Source organism: Falco punctatus (genome assembly GCF_963210335.1).
Source record: "Falco punctatus genome assembly, chromosome: 5".
Lineage (NCBI taxonomy): Eukaryota > Metazoa > Chordata > Aves > Falconiformes > Falconidae > Falco > Falco punctatus.
Window position 1 is genome coordinate 57449506 of NC_137584.1, and position 26233 is coordinate 57475738.

The 26233-nt window shown below is 40.6% G+C and overlaps 1 protein-coding gene and 1 long non-coding RNA gene across 9 annotated transcripts in view; one reads left to right on the forward strand and one right to left on the reverse strand.

Moving 5' to 3' along the window:
- THEMIS (thymocyte selection associated) overlaps positions 1-26233 on the forward strand; it is an 86771-nt gene that overhangs the window by 46773 nt on the left and 13765 nt on the right. For 3 of the 7 annotated variants that reach the window (XM_080390428.1, XM_080390425.1, XM_080390427.1), the window contains one exon: positions 25105-25258. The exons of 1 other annotated variant lie outside the window; for it this stretch is intronic. In XM_080390428.1, the coding sequence (XP_080246554.1) occupies positions 25105-25258 (154 nt within the window). Of the gene's footprint in view, positions 1-1126; positions 6630-7133; positions 7286-7747; positions 9001-25104; positions 25259-26233 lie in introns of those variants that run through there. 3 more of the 7 variants (XM_080390426.1, XM_080390430.1, XM_080390429.1) reach the window with 3 other exon arrangements.
- LOC308065022 lies at positions 2726-25093 on the reverse strand. Of its 2 annotated transcripts, XR_013928624.1 has the most exons (3): positions 18633-25093; positions 17675-17760; positions 2726-4242 (listed from the first exon to the last, which is right to left on the reverse strand). It is a non-coding gene; the product is annotated as an uncharacterized lncRNA (long non-coding RNA). The 2 variants fall into 2 exon arrangements; XR_013928625.1 differs by having other exon boundaries at positions 17675-25093.

The following is a 26233-nucleotide window of genomic DNA, read 5'->3' on the forward strand; positions in this document are numbered from 1 at the left end:
TTTTATGCATGAGTAGCTTGCTGATTTCTCATCTCTGAATGAATAAATAAAAGTCAGGAATTGTTTTGGATGAAGAGTTGATATCAAAGGGGATTTCTTGTATCATTGAAGTGCAAAGATCATCCAGTCATAGACCAGAAGTTGTCATACGCCTCTACAACCACTCATGTAGTGTAAATTTGTGGAGGTTATGCAATGGTTTGTAAAGTGCTTATTAACATAAAAAAACATAAGATCTGCCATGGCAATATGTAATTTGTATGGTGGCATAATATTTCAAACAATGCGTTTCACAATATGTAACTTGATCAGCAGCTGTTGAATACATAAAATTAATATCAATATTCATGGCATATCTGTGAAAAGGTCAAGTAGGTGACGTTTTAATTCATGATTTCAATTTGTAGCTATGTTTTTAGGGTAATAAATCATAGTAGCTTTCAAAAATAACAGCAGCAACAATAATATATGACTCTAAAATTTCTATGGACTGTAGATTAAACTACTTTGCTTTTCCTGAGCACCTAAACACATTTTATTTATTTGTTGGTTGTGATCTCTTATGTAATTACAAAAAGAGATTTGATACTTAGTGGCAAAAACATTATACTGAGCATTTCAGATTAATGGGAACTCCCAGTTTATTTCAAGGGACACATTGTCAAGTACTGCCGTCATATTTTTCGTAACTTTTTAAAATGTAAATACATTTTCAAATGTAGAAATGTAATTTGTGTTTACAATTTTCAGTTTAAGTGTAAGTTTTTACCCTGACTGCAGGTACAGCACAGTTGTAATCACACTGCAGTATGCAACACAAATTCGTTGATTTAAAAAATTCTTTACAAATGTTTTACATGCTTACACATTGTACGCACCCCTAACCAATATGTCGCGCTTGTGTTTGTCTCAATATATAGTGTCATTCAGATGTAACCACAAAAACCTCTGCTCCAATATGAAAATGCTTGTCAGAGCATTTGGTTTTTCTAGCTGACACCATTCATTAGGCAGCACCAAATGGTTTCCTTTCCAAAACCTGCACTGCAAGTGCTCCTTCAGCTGCTCTGCCGTTTGCCTAGCTGCTCAGCTGCGACTATGTTTTGATGCCTATGTTCTGTCTTAGGCTGTCTGTGCTTGGATAGATGGACCTCACAGGACACATGCAGACTTGGTTTAAGGAAATACAGCTCCATTCACTTTAACGGAACTGAAACTTCTTCCAAGAATTTGGAAGATTTGTTCCGGGAGAGGAAGGTGGCATGTGTCTTCCTTCAGAGCTTGGCCAGCATGCTGCAGCGACTGACGGGCTGGGACAGCTCTGCTCCAGAGAAAGGCACCTTTGCTTAGGTGGCCATGTGTGCTGTATCTCTAAGCTCCTGTTATGGCCTGTACCGTCAGCAGTACCTCAAAAGACAAGTAGACACTGTGGTTAGCTGAATCACTTTTTAACTGTATTGATGAGGTTTTCTGACTGCAGCCAGAGCGAGCACATGTGAAGCATGCAGAGAGGTACACGTAGTTACATCTGGTTTTGTGACTCCCAGAGCTGAACTCAATCCATGGTGTAGTAATTAACCCAAACTGAATGACTGGTGTCTTTTTTTATGATAGAGCTGTGACTAGTACATTTACATAGAGAAAAGCTCACCACATGATGGCTGCTGGTACGCACAAAGCCCATCAGCAGTTCAAGCGAAGCCCTGATGCCATGGCTGTGTTGACTGGAACACTGCAGTGTTGTGTGAGTACAAGGCCTGAGGGATGAGGTGCAACCCTGGTTCAGAAGAAAGCACTCTGGCAGGGAAGGATGAGGTTTAGGTGTCTCTATTTCATCCAGGAACTTACAACACAGCCATCTGTAGAGGAAAAATCACATTCTCAGGGAACTGTTTTCATCCCCAGCCTACAAGCTTGCCTTTTGGCTCTCCTGAGTACGTGGCATGTGTCTTTCAGCCTTGTTCAGGAGTCTAGAAGTTTGACCATATGCATATTGAGGATGAAGTTCATTCCTGAACAGAAACAAGCATAAACACAATTTAATTTACAAGTAGATCCTCAAAATAAAGGTTTGAGGAGCCATGCTTTCCTGTTGTGCACATTTCATTCCTACCAAAGTGTGAAGTTGTTCAGAGAAAATGCATAAGTAAGCATTTAACAGAATTACTTAGTAGGGTTGGAAACATTTTGGGTTTCTCAGATTTGTTTCTCTTACAATCCTTCCTGAACAAAGAGATAAAGTAAGAATTCAGATGTAAGCTAGTCCTCCTGTTCCCACAGCTCTTGCAGTGCCACAAATTGAAGGGCACACTGGATTGTGGGACGCCTAACAGATCCTTGTTTTCATCCACCACTTTGCTTTAGTAGTATTTTTTATAACAGGAACAGATGAGAAGACCCATGCATGTTTCAAAGGCATAAGAAACACTGACCACTCAGAAGTTACAGCTGTGGCTTTTTTCCTTCAAACTCTTGTTTGTTTTTGTTTAGTGGTCAATCCTTGAAGTATTGAAATTCTTGAAAAGCGTCCTTTGCCCTCTGCAAACATGCAAGCACACAGTAAGTCAGAAAAGATGACAAGTGTTTATTCTGACAATCTAAGCCTATAGCATGCCCCACGCTTTTCTTACAACAAGGTGAGAAATGGTGAGTTCTGAAGACTTCATCTTCACTGTTGGTGGAGGTGTAAAGTACCAGCTTGAATTAAAAAAAACAAACAACACAATTCCAGAAAGTTTTAACAACTTTATTGTGACAAAGAAAACTTAATTACATGAATTTACATTTGAAAAATTAATTTAAATTGGACGAAATGTGTATGGTTTATACTCTTGCCATAAATTTTGACTCATATACTGAAACATTGCAGTTGTCAATGTGTCTGTTCAGCTTCTATTTCAGGTGTAAGAGAGTGCCCATGTGTCATGGTTTTCCATTCCTCGATGGTACAAAAACTGTAACCATTTGCTAAAATTCTGCCCCACACATATAGGGCTGTATAATTGAATATGTCCTCTCCCTCTCCCTCTACTTCTCCTTCCTCAGTGGATATCGTCAAATGCATGAAAGAAGTACACAATTTTTGAGCTTACCTTTTCTTTCTGAACATTATCAAACCGTTTCATTCATGCTTATTACACAAGCATCTCACTGTATTGAACTTCTGTCCTAGATAATTTTCAATGGCAGATAAAAGGAATCATCCACAGAATAATTTTGTACTGAAATTCTTTTTTTCTTCAGTATTTAATAAATGTGTCCCCAGCTACTAGTCACACAGGGTCCATATTTTCATTAATAGGTGCAATAAAGCAAATTTATATCTCTTTCATGTTACTTTCTGATCTTTATTTCACTAAAATTTCTCTTTCATCTGGCAGATGTATGTGAATAGATTTAATTTATAGAGAATTATAATTTACAAAACACCACACCATATTGCGAGCCCTCACCTAAAGCCTAATAAGTTAGGGTTTTCTATTAATTTATCTGAAATGGTCATAATTTACAGACTGAGACAGACTTGGACAAGGCTTTTTTTCAAATCTGAAAGGATTATCTACTGATACACAACCACTAAGAGCATTTTTGTGCAGCTATCATTACATTACATTTTAAAGCTTGTTCAGTTAAGGAAAGATTCCATCTCTACTGTTTCAAACAACACTTTTGTGGAGAAAGAAATCAAACCAAGAAAAAGCAGACTTTTTCACATTAGAATTTGATTCACTTCTGCCTAGTCTAATAATAAACGAATATTCATCTGCAAAAAAAATTTTTAGTCACTTAGCCTGTGTTCTACACTTTACAATAAATGGGGTGATATAAAATCCCTATTTTGTAAATTGATCAGTCTGAGAAAACATTGCTGTCCTTCAACTTGCAGAACATGACTGATGAGTAAAATGTTCATAGCAAAGTGTATTCAGTAGAAGTTCAGAGGATGAAGCACTTGCTAATGCCTCTGTTCACACCATTACCTAGTCTCCTGCCCACAAATTTTTTTCTCTTTAAACAATTAAAGGTATATTTTTAACATCACATGCTTCTTGCTTTTTTGATTTGCTTTTTGTGGACCTGTTTGGATATATTCCTTGAGAAGACAGGATGCATCATCAGTATTTTGAAATAAATGAAATTAGTGCTGAGAAGATAGGAGCATAGCCGTCGGCTTCCTAATATTCCACAAGTGAACTGTCTTGATGCATGTCAGCAGGTAAAAGTACCATTACTTAATGTCTCCTGAGAAGAAAAAAAAAACCAAACAAAAAAACCAAAAAAACAAACCAGCAATATTACATCAATTTTGAAGGACCGTCAGTGTATCACTGAAAGATGAATAGCCCAGTTGTCCCTTTGTTTGAAGGGATCATAACTGGTTGTAATAAAGTACAAATGCTTTGGCTCCAAGGCAATGCTGAATGCAGCCATGTCACTGAGTTCAGTGATCTTGGCGGACAGTATCTCAGATCCTCTTCTCAGAGTTTAGAGGCACAAATCTTTCTGGCTGTAATTTGTACCACTTTAAATTTATTTTTGACAAGGCTTTACATTCCATTACAGCAAAAATTAATTTTTTACCACTCTTTTGTGACTGATACACATTCAGGCAGGAGATTACTTCCCATGTGTGAATGTTAACAGCATGTACTGTACCAGTGACATGAGGAGTGTGCTCATGCCTACCCTACCGCTTGTTACTTCTCTTCAGAAAGATCTAAGTTCTCCACCCAGGGACCTGAAAGCCCAGAGAATACACTGGCTCTGACAATATTTAATAGTCAAGGAATATTTTTGCTTTAAATGTGAGCATATCTAAAGTCTATGACCATTTTCCTTGCTGGTGTTCGTGGCCTTTAAAGCTGAAATTACAGGAGTTTTACATAAGCAGCCTAGAAGCCTTGGTTATAGAATTCCCTCATTCTTCATGGTTCATCCCTCTGTTTCCACTTCTTCAGAGCTGAAAGGACTGTTCCTATCGCTTTATGAATCCATATATGGATTCTCCAGATCTACAAATGTAAAATCATTGAGTCACTGGAGATTCCCAGAGGATTAATAATTTAAATAAAAACAATCAGGACTGACTTGGTGTTTTACAGTCAAAAAATTTCTTTTCCCCATACTATTTCCTGTTCTGGTGCATAAATAATTCCTCTAGCATTAGCAGAGCTATGCTAATTTATACCCACAGAGGACTTAGTTTCAAAAGTCTGATTTAGATGACAACACTGAACTGCAGGGACTTGCCATTTTTATTTGTATGTAAAGTACCAGGCACTTAAGCAGTCGTATGTCATTAAATTATTTCTAGAAAATAAATTGTCATTTGGAAGGCTTGCTCTTAGGTGAAATTACATCTTTTTGTATGACTTAAGACAGATGCAATGAGTTAATCTGAACCACCCCTCTTCACTTTCCTAATTTTGTTCTCTTTCCTATCTCCTGTCTCTCCTCTGCTAAGCATGCCTTCTTCACTACATCTGACTGGAACAAATACATCCTTGGGTGGTAGCTCATGTACTTCATTGCAACGTTCCCTTTGTTCTGAATGGCCTTGTGAAAAATGAAGTAGTAGGGCATAAAAGTGGTCGATGTCAGCTATAGCTCCTGGGGCAGCTAAAAGTTGGATGATAAGAAGACTGTTTTAAGCCATCAGAGCTCCCTCTTCCTCAGCTGTAAGTTTTTTGTTGCACAGCACAGAATTTCACCCTAGGGTTTTTGACTGAATAGTGATGGATTTGACAACAGTCTCACCTGCACACTGGACATGTAATCATTAATGGGGCACTTCACTTCAGAAGAACCATGCAATTAAGATAGCTGATGTGCTTCTACTCTTCAAGTCTCATGTTAGTAATTTCATAAAGGCTGTATTCTGGTTTTGGCAGTCAGTTTTCTCCTCAGCATAAATTGCTGGAGTATTTGCCTTAGCTGTACCTGAGGCATGCTTCTGTGTAGCCCTGGTTGAGCTCTGATGCTGCCATTCTTGCACATTAGTCTTTCCTTCTGACAAAATTAATTTGGAGTCAGCAGGACAGCCACGTACATAGGTAAACGCTGCTAAACATGCGAAAGGGCTGCTTTGTTTGCAAACAGAGATGAGATGATCTTTGCTGAAAGAGCTTGCCATCCAAAAAAACCAAATATATGCAAAAAACCTGTGTCAAGGTTAAGGCTGATGTTACATTTGATGTAATTAACATGGAAAGCTTATGTGACCTGTAAAGAGATTACAGGCAGTGGGGTAAGCTATGAACTGATCCTATTGCTTACTGGTATATGATTCTGTGCCTGTCATTTAATCTCAATAGTCATCGATGCTTACCTGCCTCGTGTATTCCTAGTGGAATACAGTGTACTGCATTCTGCTTTCAATTTCATGTAAGACAGGTCCCCATGGTGTCTCAGATAACCTTGTAAGCCAGCTGGTAATTATTGTCATGGTGACCAGGATATACGGTGAACTCTCACAAAAGGCAACTCTTTGTCTTGAGGAACCAGTTTGACGTTTTCTCAGAGGTTTTAATATATTTGGGTTCAGATAAGCACACTTTTGCAAGAACACTGTTTTTTGATGATAGACCAGTAGGTTGCTGGAGACAGGAGTCTTTCAATAGTATATATAGTTTTCTTTATTGACAGACTATATTTAAATCAACTCATCTTTGCATCCTTAACCATAACTTCGCGGAATTTTTCTGACCTCAGACCTCCACTTCTTTTAGACAGTTTCCAGCTTTCTATATTCAAAAAATATATATATTTTAAATATAAAAATATTTTTGTGTGTGTCTGTCTGTTTGGTCAAGACTAAGGCAAGCTTGATTTTTTTCACATTTTTCATGTTAGTATTGGCTATACAAGAGGACTGTATAAGGGTAGTATGAAAAGAGCCAAGAACAAAAGGCTACTGCTAGCTGTAAGGATCCTGGGGAGGTATTTAATGCTATTGCAGCTGTCTGTATCTTCAGTTTCTAGGCAGCTGGAGGGCTTCTTACACATGGGGACATGCCTTGGCCAGTCACTGGAAAATAAGAGTAGGATATTTGGATGAAGTGAAATACCACTAGGAAATGGTGTGCTGGTAAAGATCCCTTCACTGATATTTACAGTCATTGTATCACCTACAGGCCCATGTGGAAGGAGGGTCTTGGGGTCTCCGAGCGCTGCAGAAACATGCACTGAGTGGCAGTCCCAGCAGACACGCTTATGCACTAAATAGATGGAGAACGCATGGCAGAGGGAACAGACAGCAGACGACTTGCCGGCAGTCACTCAGCAGGTTAGCAGCTAGGTTTCTTGGCTAGCAGACCTGTTTTGTCCTGAACTAAATCCCTTGACAGGAATTTTTCTCTCCAGTTTTTGGGGAGAAAAATAAACTGAGATCCCAGATACAAAGTTTGTCAAATCATCAGCCTACAAACTGCATTCATAACAATTGCGTCGTATTTTTTACGTCAATAGTTTGTTGCTCAGGTTGAATTGATGCTGTCCTTGGAAGGATGCACTTGTCACAAGGGTGTAATGTGTCCCTATACATCTACATCAAAGCCTAGCAAGAAGTTCTGTGTTAGAATAACCTTGTAAAACACTGTTAGGTGTTATTTTTGTAAAATGATTCTAAAGTAGTTGGAGATCATCACCAGACAGCTTGTTCTTGAAAGACACCCATTTTTGTAGTTGTAGCAGGAATAAATGTTCCACCTTACTCTTCTGGAAGCCAGTCCTCTTCCTCTCTTTACAGTGGAAGGATGAAATATAGGCAGGTAAAGAAGAAATCCTGGAGGAAGTGACTACTGCATTCAGTTCTCCTCTGGAGCAAAACCCTCAAGGGACCCTTTTGTAACAAGTGTGTGTTACAACTGTTTTCCTGGCCCAGAACAATGAAATCCACCATGGCCATGAGAGAGCTGAAGTCAGAGGACTACCTAAAATGAAGGATTTTGGTCAGGAATGCAATAAATGTTTTGGAAAGGCTAATTTTAGAAGGAAATATTGGAGATGGGCAAAAAACTTTGTTTTAACAAAGGGTAAAGTCTACTCTCCTGTACTACTGCTTTAAATCTTTAAATTACTTTGCAGCCATTGATAATGAGCTGCAGTGACAAAGCGTGTGGCTTCATTCCTCACTCCATGTGTTATCTGCTAAAATCTGATCAATTATTGAGGAACAGTGTCGGGGCTTGACCAGCTGCTTGATTTTATGGCTCTGTAATGCTACCATGCTCAGTAAAGTAACACCTGCCTACAAAGGAAATCCACTACAGACCTTTGGTTTTGCTTTGTTTTCCACTTAGGGCTGTGACCTAATAATTACCAAGTAAAAGCAGAAAGAAACTGGTTGATTTTATTAAATACCCATGTGATACATTTCTAACAAATAATAAATAATCAAACAAACCTTTTCATCTATAAAAAGGAAAGCATCACTGATCCTAATGTATTTACTGGAACCTAGATTGATCGTCCTACTTTTATCACTAGCAAGACAAAAGTAGCCATCAGGAGGAAGAGATGTGCAAGATTCTAGCAGAAAACAGAGTATATTAATGAAATGTACTCAGCAGAGAGCCTATTATGGTATCTGTCCTCTCTCCTGTGCCACTGCAGAGCTAAAAGTGATTGATAATAACCTTGTAGTTACTGTACAATTTGCCTACAATTTTATAGTTGCAGTCATGGCATTGATCTACAGTTAAATGAGATAATTCCTGTGTGCTATCTTGCCAGTCTGCCAGGAGCAATGTACCAATTGTACCTGTAAAGTCATAAAAAATGAATACCTGCTTGAATCCAGGGCTTAATATAGAAGTTTTAGATAGCTACATTAGGAAATTGCTATAAAGAATATTCTCAAGTTTGTAAGAGAAATGTGATGAGGACTATTTAAACCTAGAAATTTCTATCCGTAATACTGCTTTTATCAGCAGAGTCTTTTATAGCCTCTGCTTTCTTCTTCTCACTATATGAATGTTGCAAACCATTTTTTCGGGGGGTGGGGGTGTGGGGTAAAAAAAAAAAAGAAAAAAGAAAGTAAACTTTGCAACTGTAGTCTTACTGATATTAAGTTCTAAGACATTAGAAAATGCTTATGCAGCATTTAATAAATTAATCTGGAAGACTGGTAGACTACTACAAATACAGAGATAAACTGGTTTAAAATACAAGATCTTTTCCTTCTGCTTTTTCTTTAATCTCACACATGCATACGATGGATCAAAATTCAACCTCTTAGAACTTTTACTGGAAAATTCCAGGGAAATCCTACTTTGGACTAGAAACCAGGCAGTTCAATGAACACTTCCTGAAGCTTTCAAATACATATGTACATCTTTCACCTGATTTCTTCCAAAATGCCTTATTTCACCCAACCCCCAAAACTTAAAATGAAACTTTTGGGTCACAAAACCACACAGATCACCTCCTGCAAAGGTTTGCTGAAAACAGAGCATGGTGAAACTCAGTGGCTTCACAGAGCTCTACACCGCAAATGTGGCTTCTTACTCCTCCCTGGGTCTAGCTCTTGGCTTGCACTGAAGCCTCTTTGAGCTATGCCGATGTAAAACAGGGCCTCAAAAGGGAGCTGGTTACTGTCACGGGGGGCATGTTTCCCTGTTGCTAACATGCTGGTTACACAGGTGGCCAAATGGGCTATTAGGAGTCAGAAGTTGCTGACCCAATAAATTCTGACTCAGAAAGAGGCACTGGGGGTAACCTCAGGTTGCCTGTGATAGCTTTTTAATCCACGGCACTTTGTTTCTATGATTTCAGTCAGGAATGCAGAATTTGGGACTGTATGTCTTAGGAGTGCTGAAGGGAAGGCTTCTGCTGGCAAGCAGGGTTGTGTCATCCACAAACTGCTGCTACCTTACAGATGCTCCCGAATGATCCATGCGAAATTAATGAGAGACTTTAGTCCAACTACAGGTAGATTAGGGAATTTTCTCCCAAAAGCCATTGTCACAGGCAGTGTCGCCTGCTGCTGATCTTATTAGTTATCCAAGAAGCTGAAATAAGTGTTAGAGTGTGAGGCTAACCTGAGATCTGCATAACTTACATAAGCTTTCAAATGTCACCAGGCACTCAAAACATAGATTTGTTAGTTTTGAAGTTTTATACACCTAAGTAAATAAAAGACTGTTAAAGCACAGACCTAAAGATAACAAGCTGTACATTTGTATTTTATTCTTGTTAACCTTCTTATAAATCCCCAGAGAAGCAAATAAATAAATTATGCCAAATTATTTTCTCTATTTATTATTTGAATTTTGGTAGCACCCACAATATGTTTAACACTGACTCCATCTGTGGAAAAATATAGTTCCTTCCCTGAATACTTTTCAGCTTAAGAAATACAGGATTTGTGTATCTGATAGATTATTTGGCTACATTTTGTCATTTTCTTAGTGCCAAAAATATGCTTTGCTGTAAAAAACATTGAGTCCAAGGTCCTGATCTTGCCAACTGTTAGGCTTGTACAATACCATGGTGAGATTTCCCGTGTGCCAAATGGGATTGTTCACTATAGTAAACTTAAGTATGTGTGAATGTGTTGGCAGGGTCAAAGCCTCTAAGGCTCTGCTCCTGTAAACACTTAATGCATGTTCATAGCTGTACTCACATGAGGATGCACACTGATTTTAATAGTCTAATTTACTCCAGCTGATTAGATATTTTTCTTGCATTAAGCTGTTTCTCACTGGGTCGAGAAGACAACAATGGCCAAAACCAGCCAAACGCTATTGAGAATTTGTGTTGCTTTCATTAAACTCTCAGCAAGCCGTTTTTCAACCAACTCGCAACAGCACCGGCTACCTCATCTTTCTGTGACTTGGCTGGGGTCATTTCAGGTTTGCCATTTTATTTCAGCTCAGACAACTTCTGCCACATGCCTCTTTGTATGCATGATCTAGAGCAGTCCTGATCTGCTCATGGATGCTGGCTGAAGGCACAGCTGGGAGACAGCCCAGTCTTTCTGGTACTGGAACATTTTTGCATGTGCTCCGTGCCATGCCTCTCTGCAGCACTGTACTTCCACAAACTGTGTTTCTGGTGAAAGACATAGAAAAGAACAGCTCTGGAGGGAGAAATACCTCCTCACAGCTGGCTGTGGTGAGTGTCTCTTCCTCAAGCCCCACATTTCTGGCTGGCTGCACCGGGCAGTTTCCTGAGGCAGCAACAACTAACTCCTGCCACCTCAGCCAAGAGCTCAGCCTCCTCCTCTCCTGCTTGCCACCATTTTGCAAACCAGAGGAAGGAAATGAGGGGAGGTTGGAGATCAGCAGTCATTTCAGCTGAGGAAGAAAAGTCCTGCTGCTGTTAACACTGTCAGTTGGAACAGACACACTCTCCTTTCTGCTCCTGGAGCTAAAGCATGGGAGCAGTGTTGGTAGATCTGGGAGACCAGCCTGTGGTACTGCTTGTAAGATCCTCTGCCATGTGGGGCATGAAAGCTCTAATAATGTGACACGTGACATATACCATTGAGGGAAGATATAGTCTGCATGTTTGAACTACTTGCTATTGGTAAGAGTGAGAAAGTTGTCTTTCTTGTGCAGGTGATAGGAGGACATGTATTACCTCTCAAGACTGGCACAAGATTAATTCATAATAATATTTTTTAAAACCTTCTGTGACTTGCTTGGGGTCATCTCAATTTCCATGTCCTTAGAAGAAAGTATTCACACCAGAAAAAAAGACCCAGCTGGCCATCTGAATGTTGAGCACGAAGCCTCAGGAGAAGACAGAATTATATTTTTAAAGGCTGGCTGCTGAACTGAAAAGCAAATGAACAATTAAGCTTGGTTCAAAGGTTGAATAAGATCAAATTTTAGGCTGAAGAAATAAAACGTTTTCTGAATTCCCAAGGTAATCCAGTGGACTGAGGAAACCAAAGGAGTCCTGTGTGATTAAACTCATGAGAGTTACACAGTTTTTTGTCCTCAGAGCAAACTGAAAAGCACTTTCTTGTCAATAGTTTGAAGCATTGTCTACCAAGCAATTATTTATTTGCTCAAAGAATCTTCTATATGGTATATATCTGTGATCATCGTGGCAAAGCCCTCTGAAGATGTATGTAGTTGCACTGACAGCTCAGAATTTAACAGCTGTGTGTCTGTACCTAGACACAGGACACAGCAGGACTATCTGTGCCAACAGCTATTTAATGCATTGGTCCACTGCAACAGTGCTTAAATACCCACCAATGTGGATGTCTTCTTGGGCTTTGTAAATGTAGTATGGGAATCATTTAATTAATTATTTTGGTTAGGAAATGCAGATATTTATAATTTTGACTATCTTCTGCACATAGGTCTTCCAGAAAAATCTTAAAGTGATTTAAAAGGCCTGGTTTAGTACACTGAGACTATATGCAAAGTTCAGACAATATTTCATGAAGTTGGACATATTCTGTACATAAATCAATGTGTACTGGGGAGCAGCAACATCCACTATCAGGGCTGCATAATCACTAGTGTCATCTGCAGAACGGCAGAACTAACAGCTGAGGTTCTACCATGGTATCATTAGTTTTTCAGACAAATGCATACTTAACATGGCTGAAATTTCATGCTCTCCTTTTGAGCTACTACACTCAATGAACAGATGTGAGAAAAAACCTTCAGTGAGATTACTGTAATCTTGATTCTCCTATTTTTAACCCAAGCAAGCCAACCACTACTATAGCTGAAGTATTATTATATAACGAAGAGATTGCCCTGTATCAGAAAGAGATAACCAGTGAAAGGAAAGGAGACTTATTTGTCAAGCATGCTGTCTGAATAAGGGTAAAATCTGTCATAAAGGTCTAAAAATTACCTAAACATTTAAATACCTTAAACCACAGGTGCTTGCTCCTGTGAAAACATGATTGTCTTAATTATACTTGCAAAACATCAATATTTACTTAACAGACTGTTCACATTCAATCTTCCATAGCTGTAATAAGAACATCATCATGGATAGGTGAGCTACAAAGAAACTGTATGCTCCAGACAGGTGACTGGGAACATGACTGTGCATTTAAGCAGGCAGTGGCAACCAGTTTGCTGAAATATGCTTGATTTGAACACATTTTTGTCATCTTCACCATCAGTGCCAGAGGAGCTCACCAGGAGTCAAGGGGGGTCCTGATAACGCCACAACTGAGAACATAAGAGGTTGCCCCAGGGACCGAGAATGAAAGAGGTCTTTTGGTCCTTCCTGTAGGCTTGAAGACTGGAATTTCCCCTGGAATGTGTGAGAACATTAACAAGATCATTAAACACAGACCATATATTCACCATGTGACTCACCCAGGCCTTTTGTCACAGCTGGGAGTACTTGCCCACCCTGCGTGACACATCCAAAAGATGAAAGCAATGAAGACAAACTGCTTATATTTTCAAGCTTGCCTTAATTTCCTTGTGGTCTGCAGGAGCTGACCTGTTTCCACTGACCAGCCAGGGGCACCCTCCCCTGTCTCACCACGGGGCATGCTATCTTGAGGCTGGCAGTCTTGACAAATGAAGTGACCCATGCTGAAGGCTGGCTACAGCTCAAAGCTCCTCAGAAGGCTTGTTACCTGCTTGCAAAAGACTGTACCATTACCGATCCCCTCCACAGTCCTCCAGAGGTGTAGAGGAATGAAGGCAGTGGGTTGATTAGCATTGATAACATGCAGCTGTGGCCTGTGGAGCAAGAGCAGGAGCAGGAGCAGGATGGTCTGACCTCTGGAGGAAGGAGATACAGCACAGACAGTAGAATCTGACCAATGGTAAAGCCTTGTTGCAGTCTACTAGTTTGTTTGTGCTGCAACACAGAGGGAGTTTGAACTGAGGTTCAGCAGTAGCTATGAAGGCTTGCGGTGTCATGGCCCAACATTCACGATCAGATGCTTCCACAGCCCAGTTCCAATAGCTCCAAGAGCTTAAAACATTGGTCCCTGACCCTCTCCAAGAGCAGTAGTATGATAGCTTGGAGTAACAGGCTACAAAATGGCCACACAGCTTTAGCCAGGCCACTTGAGCTGCTGGCCTGTGTCCTCATAGACTTGCTGAAGAGATCTGCTTGCTGCAGGTCCCATGTTGGCAGCTCCTCACAGCACACACAGCCTTTGCTTTTCACCATGAGCTGGGGGAGGGACTGTGGTGCTTCTGACAAGCTACTGTGCTGTCTCCTTGTTAGGCATGCTGTTTGCTGATCGTGCAACACAATTAATATGTAGCATCTGCAGGGGATGGAGGGAGGAGGAGGTGGTGAGCAGTTTGGAGGTCCATTTTCCGCTCCCTTTTTGAAATGTTCAGTTCCAAACATGGAATAGTATGCATGTTTGGTTAACACAAGAGCATTCCCATTCACAAAAATGTGATTTATTTCCAGTTGAAACAACTTTGAGGAATTGTGTAAAAGCAAAAACTTTTCTTTCCTGACTTCTTCTTTCTTCTCTCCTGTATAGTTTTTCCATTGGTTTATTGCTTTGTTGTGAAACAATTTTGATTTAGATTGGGCTTAATCCTTTGTCACCTGATTTATCTCCAGTTTAAGTGCAAAAGCCAGTATAATTTTAAGAGGCAATACTGGGAGAATTTTAGTTTACCTGTATTTTACTTTAGCTATAACTTAAACCACAGTTCTGCAGTACAGATGGTAGGTACATTTTTATGCTCGTATTTTTAACAGTACACCAAATAAACTGAATACATTGAAAAACTTTAGTAACTACTGTCTCCAGAACAGTTCCTTTGGAAGCAACAGAAATGAGTGTCAAGGATACCATCACAGTCACGCAAGGCAAGAAAATTGCCATGTAATCTCCAGGAAGAAGATACAGGAAACAAAGCACAGTGGTGCTGTGTTGGAAGAAGCCTGTGGTATGGCACATCCATCTGTCCTATGAACTAACCCACTATGTACAAATATGAGCACATGCATTACAGGCCTTGACTTCCACAATACAATGTGAAATGGCAACGTCATATGAACCTTCTTCTGCTACTCAATATTTCTTAGTGTACGAGCGAAGTACCACCACCACTGTTTTCCACATTGCTTACTGAGATGACTTCTGCAAGCCAAGAAATTACAGGTTGGGATTTGTACAGATCCTGTCTTCTCAGCTGTCTTCTTTTGAATGGGCTTTAAAGGCCTTATAAATGCCACGGAGGCATAGCCCTGAAGACCACCAGAGTGCCAGGTCTGTCCTACCAACCCAGCTCTCTGGAGAGGACCTAGAAAAGGAACGATGTAATAAAAGTGCTGGAAAACAGTTATAAGCAGAGGAGGACATTTAACTGTCATCCGCACAGCTTGGTATTGAGGCAGCTCATGGTTTGAATCTATAGCCTGGCTCTGAAGTGAGCTGGTGACCAGGGTCTGCCATTTGCCATAGAGAGAACCCAGGGAGACACCTCAGACCTCCCGCAGCCTCAGCCTGCTCCAGTGCCCGGGAGGGAGCATGGTTCAGGGTGGGAGGCAGGAGGCAGGAGTGGGCGCATTGTATTAAACAGTTTCATTTTGCTACTGGGGAGCAAATGCCCTTGCATGCCTTCCCTCCCCTTATTTTTTGTTCCCTGCACTGAATTGAGGAAATTCAAAATCTAAAAGGCCAACAAACCGAAACAGACCAAGAAGTCCACTTTTAATAGTTTTGTAAGTACTTGTAATTAGAAGTGAAGCTTTTCTCGGAGGTAGGTACTTCCCAATTTGCCAGAAGTTCTTGGATGCAAACATCCTTTCTGATGAGGAAGAATGCAGCTCCTCCCCAGGACATTTTTCAGTATTGCCAACAAACCAAAACCCCCTGTGACTTGACCAGTTTTGCTAACCACTGGTGTGCAGTTTAACACAGCTGTGAGTGAATTTAGTGTCAGAGGTTCAAAATTATGTCAGAGAAAAAGAACAAAGAGGGAAGTGAAAAATGGGGCAGAACAGTTTCTTTCTGCCAAAACAGACCAGCTTCTAGTGGGCAAGCTGAAATATTTATACACTCATACCTCTGTGTACTTTTATATGTGGATATGCGTGTGTGAAGGCAAAATTCTTGACAGGATCCAAACGTTGCAGAAATACCTGTTAAAGCAGGAATGCATTTTACTAATGAAATAACCCATTTTTTCTTTTACTCCTGCTGTTACATTCCCCACTATGGCCTGGAAACCAGATGATTTTGAAAAACAAGAAGCCTGATGCTGAGCTCAGGCATGACTGAGTAAATCCAGAATAATGCTTCCAAACTGCAGGGAGTGACTCCAGATTTACACCCGGTTTCTGAGATCTGAATCTGGTCTGAAGTATTTAATTCCTACCAATGCGGTGTCCTGCTGCTTTCCTGAGGCTGCTGTCTGCCACGCAGAGCGTTTGCTGTCATGCAGTAAGAGGAAGCGCAGCGTGAGCTCTGCAGCTGGACTTGCAGACTCATGCTAGGAAGGGCAGCACAGCAGTAAGAACTTGAAAACAATTCATTTTAAATATCTTGCCCCCACCCCCTCCCCCCTCTCTGCAGGACCACAATTAGAGGAAATGGGGCAGGATGCAGTCAGACCAAGGGGAGCCAGGACAAGGCTGGGAGTGGACCAGGAGTTCAAGGGGACACTGGACAACTACTTGGAAGAGAGGCGTTTTGAGGGTCACTAATAGGCAAACCACGTCAAACTCAGGAAATTCCATAAGATGAAAATAGTAAGAGGCTGAGAGTGTATTCAGAAGTAGCAGATCGCCTTGCTCTGTTCTTATTCTTCCTTGGTGTCTGCTTAGGGCAATGGTGAAGAAAAAGGACTGACTGAGATGCATTTTGAGCTGACACAGTGTGGCAGTTATTTCATTTTTTAGGGGCAGAGAAGTCCTGAGGACTGAGTGAGGGGCAGCCAGGGGAACAGTGCAGCAAGGGGTGCTTTGCTTGAGGTTCTGCGTCAGGAGTTACAGGAAATTTCGTTCCTCTCTTCATTTGGTTTCAATTCAAATTTTCCCCACGGTAAACTGCACTTATGTTCACATTCAGCTTCAACATTCAGATTTCATTCTGTTGAGTAGATTCCATCTGCAGTTTGGCAAACCCGCAGATAATTAGCTCTCCCTTGTAATTATATTTCCAGTTAATGTCCCATTAAGATAAATGAGAAGAATTCGCATCTTCTGCTTAAGTGGTGATTTCAGAAAACGCATCATTTCATAGTCTTTGAACAAACAATCCCCTCCATTTGTTGTGGTGAGGTGTGTTTGTAGTACAGAAGCAGATCTTAATAATTTACATCTTCAGATGTACACCTTTTTTCTCCTGAGAACTTCGGTGCTTAGTGGGTGAATAGCCCAGGAGAAGAGCAAAGCCTGCCTTGGGGTTAAGGCATCAGACTCTTCCTCAGACAACGGGGTCCACTTCTCGCTTCCTTTTGTGGTTGCCTTCTCACACCGTGAGTACCATGCAAACCAGGCTTTTCACAGGTTGCTACTAACTGTGTTTCATTGCCCAAAGTGAGACAGCTCATGCCTAATTCCTGTAGCTGCACACTCATGAGCATGACTGCAGTCACCGAGCAGGGTGGGCTGGCAGCGAAGGCAGGGTGGGGAAGAGTCAGGGTACATGGAAAGGTGACAGCTGGGGGCACCTCGCCGGTTCCTACCCACTTCCTGAAGCTACACGGAAAAGAGCACATTTCAGTTTGCCAGCTCGTAAAATGCAGAAAACAATACTTACCTTTCACTGCACAGTGTGTTGAATAAAGAAAGTACTGTTTGAGACCAAGTCCTCAGACAAAAGCAGGCCTTAAGATAAAGGCATATCTGCAAAAATAAATGTAATGCTAACTTCATATACATTACAGTGAAGATGAAAAAACTGTTCTCTGCTCTGAGGCTCTGGGGATCAAGTGCTCCCCGGGGAAGAGATGGGGCTGGAAGGACACTGTGCAGTTCTGTATTTTGCATTTGAACTATTGCTAAAAAGATTTTAAAATACCCTTTTTGATTTGCAACACCAATATCTGAAGGTGTAACCCTGGTGATTTTGCGCTGGCTAATACAGCATTGTTTTGTCCCAGGGCGCTCAGGGGTGCCCAACATCATTTTCTGTTCTCTTTTGCTTGTACACACAGGAACAGGAGAAAAATGTCTGGGAAAAGAGGCTGACAGCTCTGGTTACCCATTGACATAAAAGACCCTTTGGTAGCAAAGCTTCATTTTAAAGTCTCTTGAGACGTACTCTGCATTATTCTGGGACAGATTTTGGAAAAGAAAAAGACCTCATTCAACAAGAAATGATTAAATGAGTACTGTGAGCAGTGAATAAGCGCACAAAAGTCATTGGATTAAGAACAAAAAGCTCGGGGCTCTGAATTTCTGGAGCAAGCAAAGAATTTTAGCAGAATGTAATGGCAGTACATTCTTGCATGTATTTATTGATAACATAAGGCAGCCCGTTTTGTCTCCATCAGCTGTAGAAGATTTACCTGAACTGTGGGAACAGTCAGTGCAGTGGCTGCGTTTCATTACCTCCCCAAAGCCCCCATGAAATTGCCTTGAAAAGCCCGTAACCGCGGCCGCACGGCAGCCCCTCCTCAAAAGTCACCGCGGCGGCCGCCCTCCTTCTGCCCCCCGTTTGCTACGTCCCCCGCGTTAACCTCAGCCCGCTCACGCGGCAGATTCTAGCATTTCACCCCGCAGAGCCGCCCCGAGAAGCCAGCAGGCCCGCCCCGGGGAACCTGCCCGCGGCCCGGCCCCGCGTACCGCCGCGGCGCTCGCTGCGCTGCCGGTTACGCACGGGGGCAGGGGCGGCCCGGCAGGCGCGACCCCCGCTCGCCGCTCCCGCTCGCCGCTCCCGCCCCCGCCGCGCGGGCTGCACGGCGCATCCGGCGGGGCAGGCAGCCCCCTAGCGGCAGCCGCGCGCCGCCCGCCGCCCGAGCCCTCGCCGCCCGCCCGCGGGCCGCTCCCGCCGCCGCCTGCGCTCGGTCACCCGCCGTGTCCCCGGGACGTTTGCGCCCGTCGGGCAGAAGGCCGGGCCGCCCGCGTGCCGCTGAGTGCTCGGGGGCCGCCATTTGCCGTCACTGTTGCGGAAAGGGCCGTAGCGAGCGCACGGCTTGCTGCGCGGCTCGCTGGCTTCGATCCAAATACTCTTCCTCGGGCTCCGAACAAGGATGAATTAATTCTGCCCCTACCGCAGGTAAAAAAATACCGCTTTTTAAATACGTTATCTGAACCCGACGAATGAGCCTACCGTGGGGTCTGCCTGCCATCTGTCCCGACTCTCTCATGACACAGCCACCTCCTTTTTAACCCTTGAGAAATCCCAGACTAATGACGACGAAAGTCAAATTAATTGTCTTACTGGCGGCATGCACAGAAAGTACCTTGTGAGGGGGGAACCCGTTAAGAGTTTGAACCTTGATCAAAAAAACTTAATTTGATCAGATGTTTCGTGTCCCTTTTAGGCAAAGGCTAATGTGATTTTGTTCCTGTCTTTGAAATGATATAACCTTGACCCCTTCTTCGGCAAAAAATAATTCATCTGTAGTTTATAGTACCTGAAAAGTTCTGCAGGCAAATAGTAATTCTACAAAGTGCTCCCATCCGGTATGTTAATGAGGCTAAATGAGGATCCTCTTTATTGCCCATGGCCTTTCTGAAGCATCTTCTAACTAGCTCTTCTACTTTTCCACACTCCAATGGACTGTGGAAAATGAAGGCTTGGTATCACCTACGGGAATCAGCGCAATGGGGAAGACCGTTAAAATTCTTTACTACAAAACCATAGGCCCTTGTCAGTACCCTTAGCCGTGGGTATGCTGTGCCCTTGCAAAAATCACCCTGACGTGCAAGGTAAGTTGGCTTGCCCATAGATCATACAAGAAGGCTATCCTGGGATACCGATGAGTAATAATCTAAAGGTAATTGTTTCCTTTCAAGTGGAATGAATCAGTCCTAACTTTCTGCCATAGTGATGCAAATTTCCTGAGAGGTGTCAGCAGTTTCCATGTGTGTGTTCCCATTACTTAAATTTGTGTTCCCCATCTGTTAGGTGGAAGTACCCGCTTCTACTTCTAATCATACAGTGGGTGAAATTCTGCTTTGACTAACACCGGTCTAAATCTGGCCGACATAGCTCAGAATGTAGTAAAAGAAATTTTACTTTTACTGACTCCAAAAGAATTACTTTTGCTGACTCCAAAGTAATTCAGATCTGTGTTTCGGTGTGGCCTGTGGCTCTGATTGTCATAGCACTTACCCTGCTTCTGTATTGATACAATACAGAAATTAAAACCTGTGATTCTTCACTGATTCTCTGCAGTTCCAAACTGTCCCTGCAGAAAGGCACGCACATATAAGGAAGGTTGGGACAAAATTATATAGGTAGGTTGCCATTCTATAGGTTGCTCTGAAACTCATGAAGTTTTCTCTATAAAGCAGCAACTACAAATACACTTGTCTCACTTAGACAGATACATATCCCTCTCTCCCTGTCTCATAATTTCCTTAAAATATTCTTCAAAATTTTAAAAGCTAAAAGCTTTATTCAGCCCAGTTTGGGCTTCCCCATGTTACAGTGCTGTGCGAATATCAGTTTGGGCTTCCCCATGATACAGTGCTGTGCGAATATCTTGCAGAATCTTCATCTGTAACTTGCGGGGATAAATTGCCTTTTTTGTCTGGAAACAGTGAAGTGTGTTTGGACTGCAAAATCATTCATCACACTTTCATTCTATGTATACAGTTTTTTTTCTGGTGGAAAGATGCATGCAGCAATTAAGCATTTTACAGATAAATATACCTGTGCAGTATATGTCAAAGCAAAGATATGTATCTAGAGCTTTGGCTTGGGCTTCTGAAAGCAGCAAAGAGTGCCACTCCAAGCTGTCTTCGAAGATTGCAGTAAAAGGTTTATGATCTGTATCTACTAGCATGGGTGACTCATAATAAATGTACTCCAAAGGTGTAGTGCCATGTCCAGCACTGATTGCTCTGACAAATGAGTACTCCTCTTCACTAGAGTAATTTGTAATCATATAACAGCTTGACTTTCTGTCTGCAAAAGCATAGTTTTGTCAGATTGGTTTATGCCACTACATCTCTCACAGCATTTTCAGAGACTATGACAGCTTTTGGTTTCATATTTACTCCCACATTTTTCTGTACTTTAAACAAATGTTATTTCACCTTCTTTACTCTGAATGTTCTAGATGCTGTTGAAGTTTTCTTTCCTTAAATAAAAAAAAAAGTAAGAAAAAAGAAAAGCAACTGAAACAATAATGTGTATTATGAAACACGTATTAGCTTCTCTTTTTTTTTTAACAGTCTTTTTTTTTACTCACTTCTTTAAGAGCTTCTTTCTGCTGTTCTGTCTCAGAGGTTACGCTACTTTTGCTGGGCAGCTCCGAAGTGGTGGTTGTTGTTTTAATTGTAAGAATTCCTGTGCTGTTTTGGCTTAATGAGTAGTTGTGACCAAATGCTGCTGTCTGAAGTCCGTGTGGTATATGGACTGCCTTCAGTAGTTTTGGATTCTATCCTGCAAAGAAGCAAGAATTTCAAGAGCTGGTGCATCATGGATTACTTATTTGAATCCTGTAAGAGGAAAGATTAAATAGACCAGAAACACTTCAGCCTGAAGAAGAAGTGACTCAGCAAAAAGAGTAAAAACCGGAATGCAGGGAGAAAATTAACTGCGAGGAATTATAGCAACAGCATGAAATTCTGAGGTAGGGCAGTAAAAAAAAAAAACAAAAAAAAAAACCAAACAAAAAACCAAAAACAACACCAAAGGAGATTTTACACAATAAAGAAGTAAACTCTGGAACTCATTGACACATGATGTTGATAACAGAAATATAAATGAGTTCCAAAAGCAATTAGACACAGAAAGGAAAGAAATATTCACAGGGAGACAACTGTTAATAACCCAAATTTCTGAAGGCAGAGGAGAATGCACCTTGGAACTGTGAGAAGGGGAAGCTAGCATACACTTAAATTGCAGGGGTAATTGGCACTTTTGGAACAGGTTTTGTGTAGCCGGGGCTGAAGACAGGAAAACCGTTACTATTTGTGCAGTGCCATTCGTAAGGATAAAAACTGCTGTCGGATTTCACTGCTTCTGGAGCCGACAAATGGAGGGAAGGAAGCCTTGCTTGCAGAAGAGAGCTCAGGCACACAAGCACACAAATGCAGTGCATTAAGCTCTTCAGGTAATCAAAGGAAATTAATTCAAACCATTCACTCTGAAACTCAGTTTGCTACTGCAGTGTTTTCAGTTCGTGCATCTTCGATAAACTCTGCACTCACTCAAACTTCTGCAGAATGCTGAAACTTCTGTTCTTACTAAAGTGATTTTTCTCACCTTAGCTCTCACACTTTTTTGCATCCTGTTTGATGTAACTCCTGCTATTTCCTGAGAGGGACTGTGCAGACTTAGGCTACCTTACCTCTTACAGCTTTGTGCTTGGTCTTCTGAGTTGTTTCTGGCCAATGAGTGAACCTAGAGATGTGATGGACAATGCTTAGACATGAGGTAAAATTTCAAGTTCATGCACCTGTAGCTGTTGGTTGGATTTTCCATAAGCTGGGATTTGGGGTTTTCTCATTAGTAGTCTGTTTATAACAAATTACTGTAGTTCAGATCACGAGTTTTTACCTGAATTAGTGTTTGTTGTGGCCTTAACTGAAAACCATGGCTGATATCCTGACGTCTTTAAATTAGTGGAACAATGACTCCATGTAGATGGAAACCCTATGCTCTTAAGCCTGCCAATTATTTGAAAGACAGCTGTAAGACTTCACTCATATAGTTTGGCAAAGCATCTTATCTCTGTTGGTGTCTAATATAATTGTTATTGATAGTGGTATTAAGAATGTTAAAGTGATATCAGATTTCAGCATATAGTGAAGTGACAGTTCAGTTTCTGTAATCCTGTTTGGTTTTAAATATTTGAGTTCTGCATATTTTAATTTGTTTGCAAGGTGCCCCAGGTAACCACTGTATCACAGTATGTGGTTTTGCTCATGACTCTTAAGATTAGCACACATTTCAGCTGCCTTCTTCATAACGAGGGGATCTTTCTGTTTTGATACCAAGGCTTGGTTTTAGTTAGTTAAGGCAATGCAAAATAAACAATCTCAACATGCTTGTTCATTATATTGATTGCTATGATTAATATATTAAATAATAAACTGACCAGAAAATAAGAGAATTCATTATATTAAAAAAAAATACTTTTTTATATCAACCATTTAAATTAAGGTACCCTTGTTACCTGAAATCTGACTTTTAAGTAAAAGCTTTCTGTGTGCTAAGTGTGCCACGTAACCTGGAGACAGGAAGAATTTGCTTATGAATAATAATGCTTCCCTGCCCTTCCCAAGACCTTTCATTTGTGATAAACAGGTATGACTGGTACTGAGGATAGGACAAGTTTAGTGACAGCTTTGAAAAATGGTTATTTAAGCATGTATTTTCCTTGAGCTGAAGTGGACATTTCTCAGTAACTATCTGTAAAGTGTGTGTTCATATTACCGGGCCAGAATGGCAACAAACAGGTGGTGCGCAGGGGCATGTTTAGGTGCAGATGATCGAGAAAAGAACTGGAGAAGAAAGAAAGGCCATGCTGAGCTGGTGGAAGAAAGGAAACGGTCCTGTAACCTCAGTGAAGCTATTCCACAACACACCAGCCGAGTATCGTCCTAGTTTGAACAGTGCCTTTTCCATTGGGTTATTTTAATTCTCTTCTGTGAAGAACTTCTTCTGACATTTCTGCCCTCATTGCAAAATGTTTGTCAGCTGTGTTTCTTTTTGTACAAATCCCTGAGGTTTTGTGAATGACATCACTGCTTAAAGCTTTGCTTGACCTCAGAGGCTTTTCTGCAATCAAGAGCGCTAGCCAGCATTGCACAACCTGTACTGCACAAACATGCGTTGAACACTCAGTCAACCCCTGCGATCGAGCTTGCAGCGTTCATGTCAGAAAACAGAGAAAACTACCATAGATTCTTCTAACTGAAAAATGAGGGTCTTCTACTTACATCACATTGTGACCCACCCACTGAGGAAAATTGTCCATCCATTTTACAGATTTCGTCCTCATCTGTTCTCAACATACTCTCTCAAATTTTCTATTTCAATTACCAATTACTTTCTTGTTGCTCGCTGATCTTTTTTCAAAGGGGGCAGATTTTCATAACATGTGGGCTTGTGCTGTGCTTTTGCAAATTGTGGGTTGATTCTGAAAAGATCAGGCACTATTACTGCGTAGCTACTGTCAGTTTTACCAACACGACCTCTCTCTGAATACGATGTTCTTTGTCATTGCTGAAGAAAATCTCCATTTGATTTTGAATGGAAAATCTATACTGATTATTTTTTAAAATATATACTTTCTGGTGTAATTATGGTAATTGGACTGTACCTGCACTGCAGCTACTATATAGCTTCACTGAAGATATACTTTTTGACACTTCAATTGACTCTTATTTATCAGTTGAAAAATATGTATTTGATGGAAAGGAATTATGACATAAATACCTCAGAATTAAAAAAACCCACAGAATTATGGAAATGTATATATCAAGCCTGAATTTCAAGGGGTGCAAGTATTGCAGCCATATAACTTACTTTCTGCAATGTAATAACTCTATAGTTAATTATTCCATAATTGTCTGTTCATATCATCTAACTATACTCACTATGCTGTGAATGCTACTGGATAAATGTAATTGAAATGTCAGACTTTATATGAATTTGTGATGTAATATGTAGCAGAACTCATTAAATGAACAATTGATACAATAAAAATAGTTAATTGGAAAGAAATCTGTATCGACCAAAAGGGATACATAAATCTCCCTCCTTGTGTTTGCATGACTCCATATACCCAGAAAAAGAAAAAGAAAAGAAAGACTGGAGACATGTTTTAAAGGTAATTTCTTCACCTAGAGTGCCTTCTGGTCATGTTGGTTTGTGATGTACCTACCTGAAAAAGAAGCACTATGGTAAACATGATTAATGACTTTGTCAAACAGAAGATTTGTGGTTAAAATGCACAGAGCTAACCCAAAGAATGTTGCTTTTGAGTGTTACATTTCTGAAAGCATCCAGTTTGGAGTAAAAATTTACATGTAAAGTCAATGTGCTTTTCTATGTAATTTCAGAATTTTGGTGTAGACACCACCAAGAAATTGTGCTCAAATCAAGCTGCCGATGTTTCAGAATTACAATTTAGTTGTCAAAATGATTTGGTGCATCGTGAGAATAAGAAGGACATGACTGGGAAAGCTACATTAGTGGAAACCAGTGTGATTAAAGGTCAGTTAAGCCTTATGGTTTGAGTTATTAATATAACAAAGCTTAACCCCAGCCCTGATAAATAATTTACATACAGGATTATCTTGTGTGATTTCACTTGGAATCTGTGGCTTGATCAAAAGAGATGAAAAGTGAACATTTCTGTTCTTCCTCCATAAGTGCCTAAGGCAAATTCACCCAAGCTCTCAAGAGCAGCATGGTATTAAACTTTGTTTGACATTGCAGTATGAATATTCAGTAGTTTTTTGGAACAGATGTGTGGAAAAGATGTGCTTCCCTTTTGCTTTAGGATGATGCTTACACATCATCTGTTATAAAAAACACTGATTCCAACAGGTTTTAACGATGAACAAGCAATTTACATTAAAGATATGAAGATGTCTTCAACTCAGATTTTTGTATTTTGAAGAAAAAAATAATATTGAGCAAATTACTTGACAGTTAATTGTTTTTAAAGTCACCATTTGTTTGGATTTCCCAAGCATTTTTGATAGCTGGTTAGTTTTTCTACTTATCTTTCAAGTTTTTTCCTTTTTCAGAAATGAAACATACTGAAGCTGAGAAGCTAGATGATAAAAGGACAAATCCAAAAGACTTTGCAGTTAATATAAAAAATTCAATTGATTTTATTAATCTGTCAGTCATGGGCTATATCTGAAATATGAACACATCACATCAATTACAACACTGGAAAATTTGGAAGACTGAAGCACAAATACTCATCCTCACAGCATTTGTTAACTGATAACTGATACCCATATAAGAACATCCTATAAAGTTTCCCTTTATTGTCTTGTCGTTCAGTGTGTGAGACTCCTAAAAAGGACTGCCTATTTGAAACTATACATATTGAAACTTCCAAATGCAACATACACAATGTTTATAGTGAAGAATTACTGTGGCATGTTGAATATTCACTAATCCTTATTGCCGTGGAAATTATTCTTTGGGAACTGGTTTTTGAAAGGCATTTTG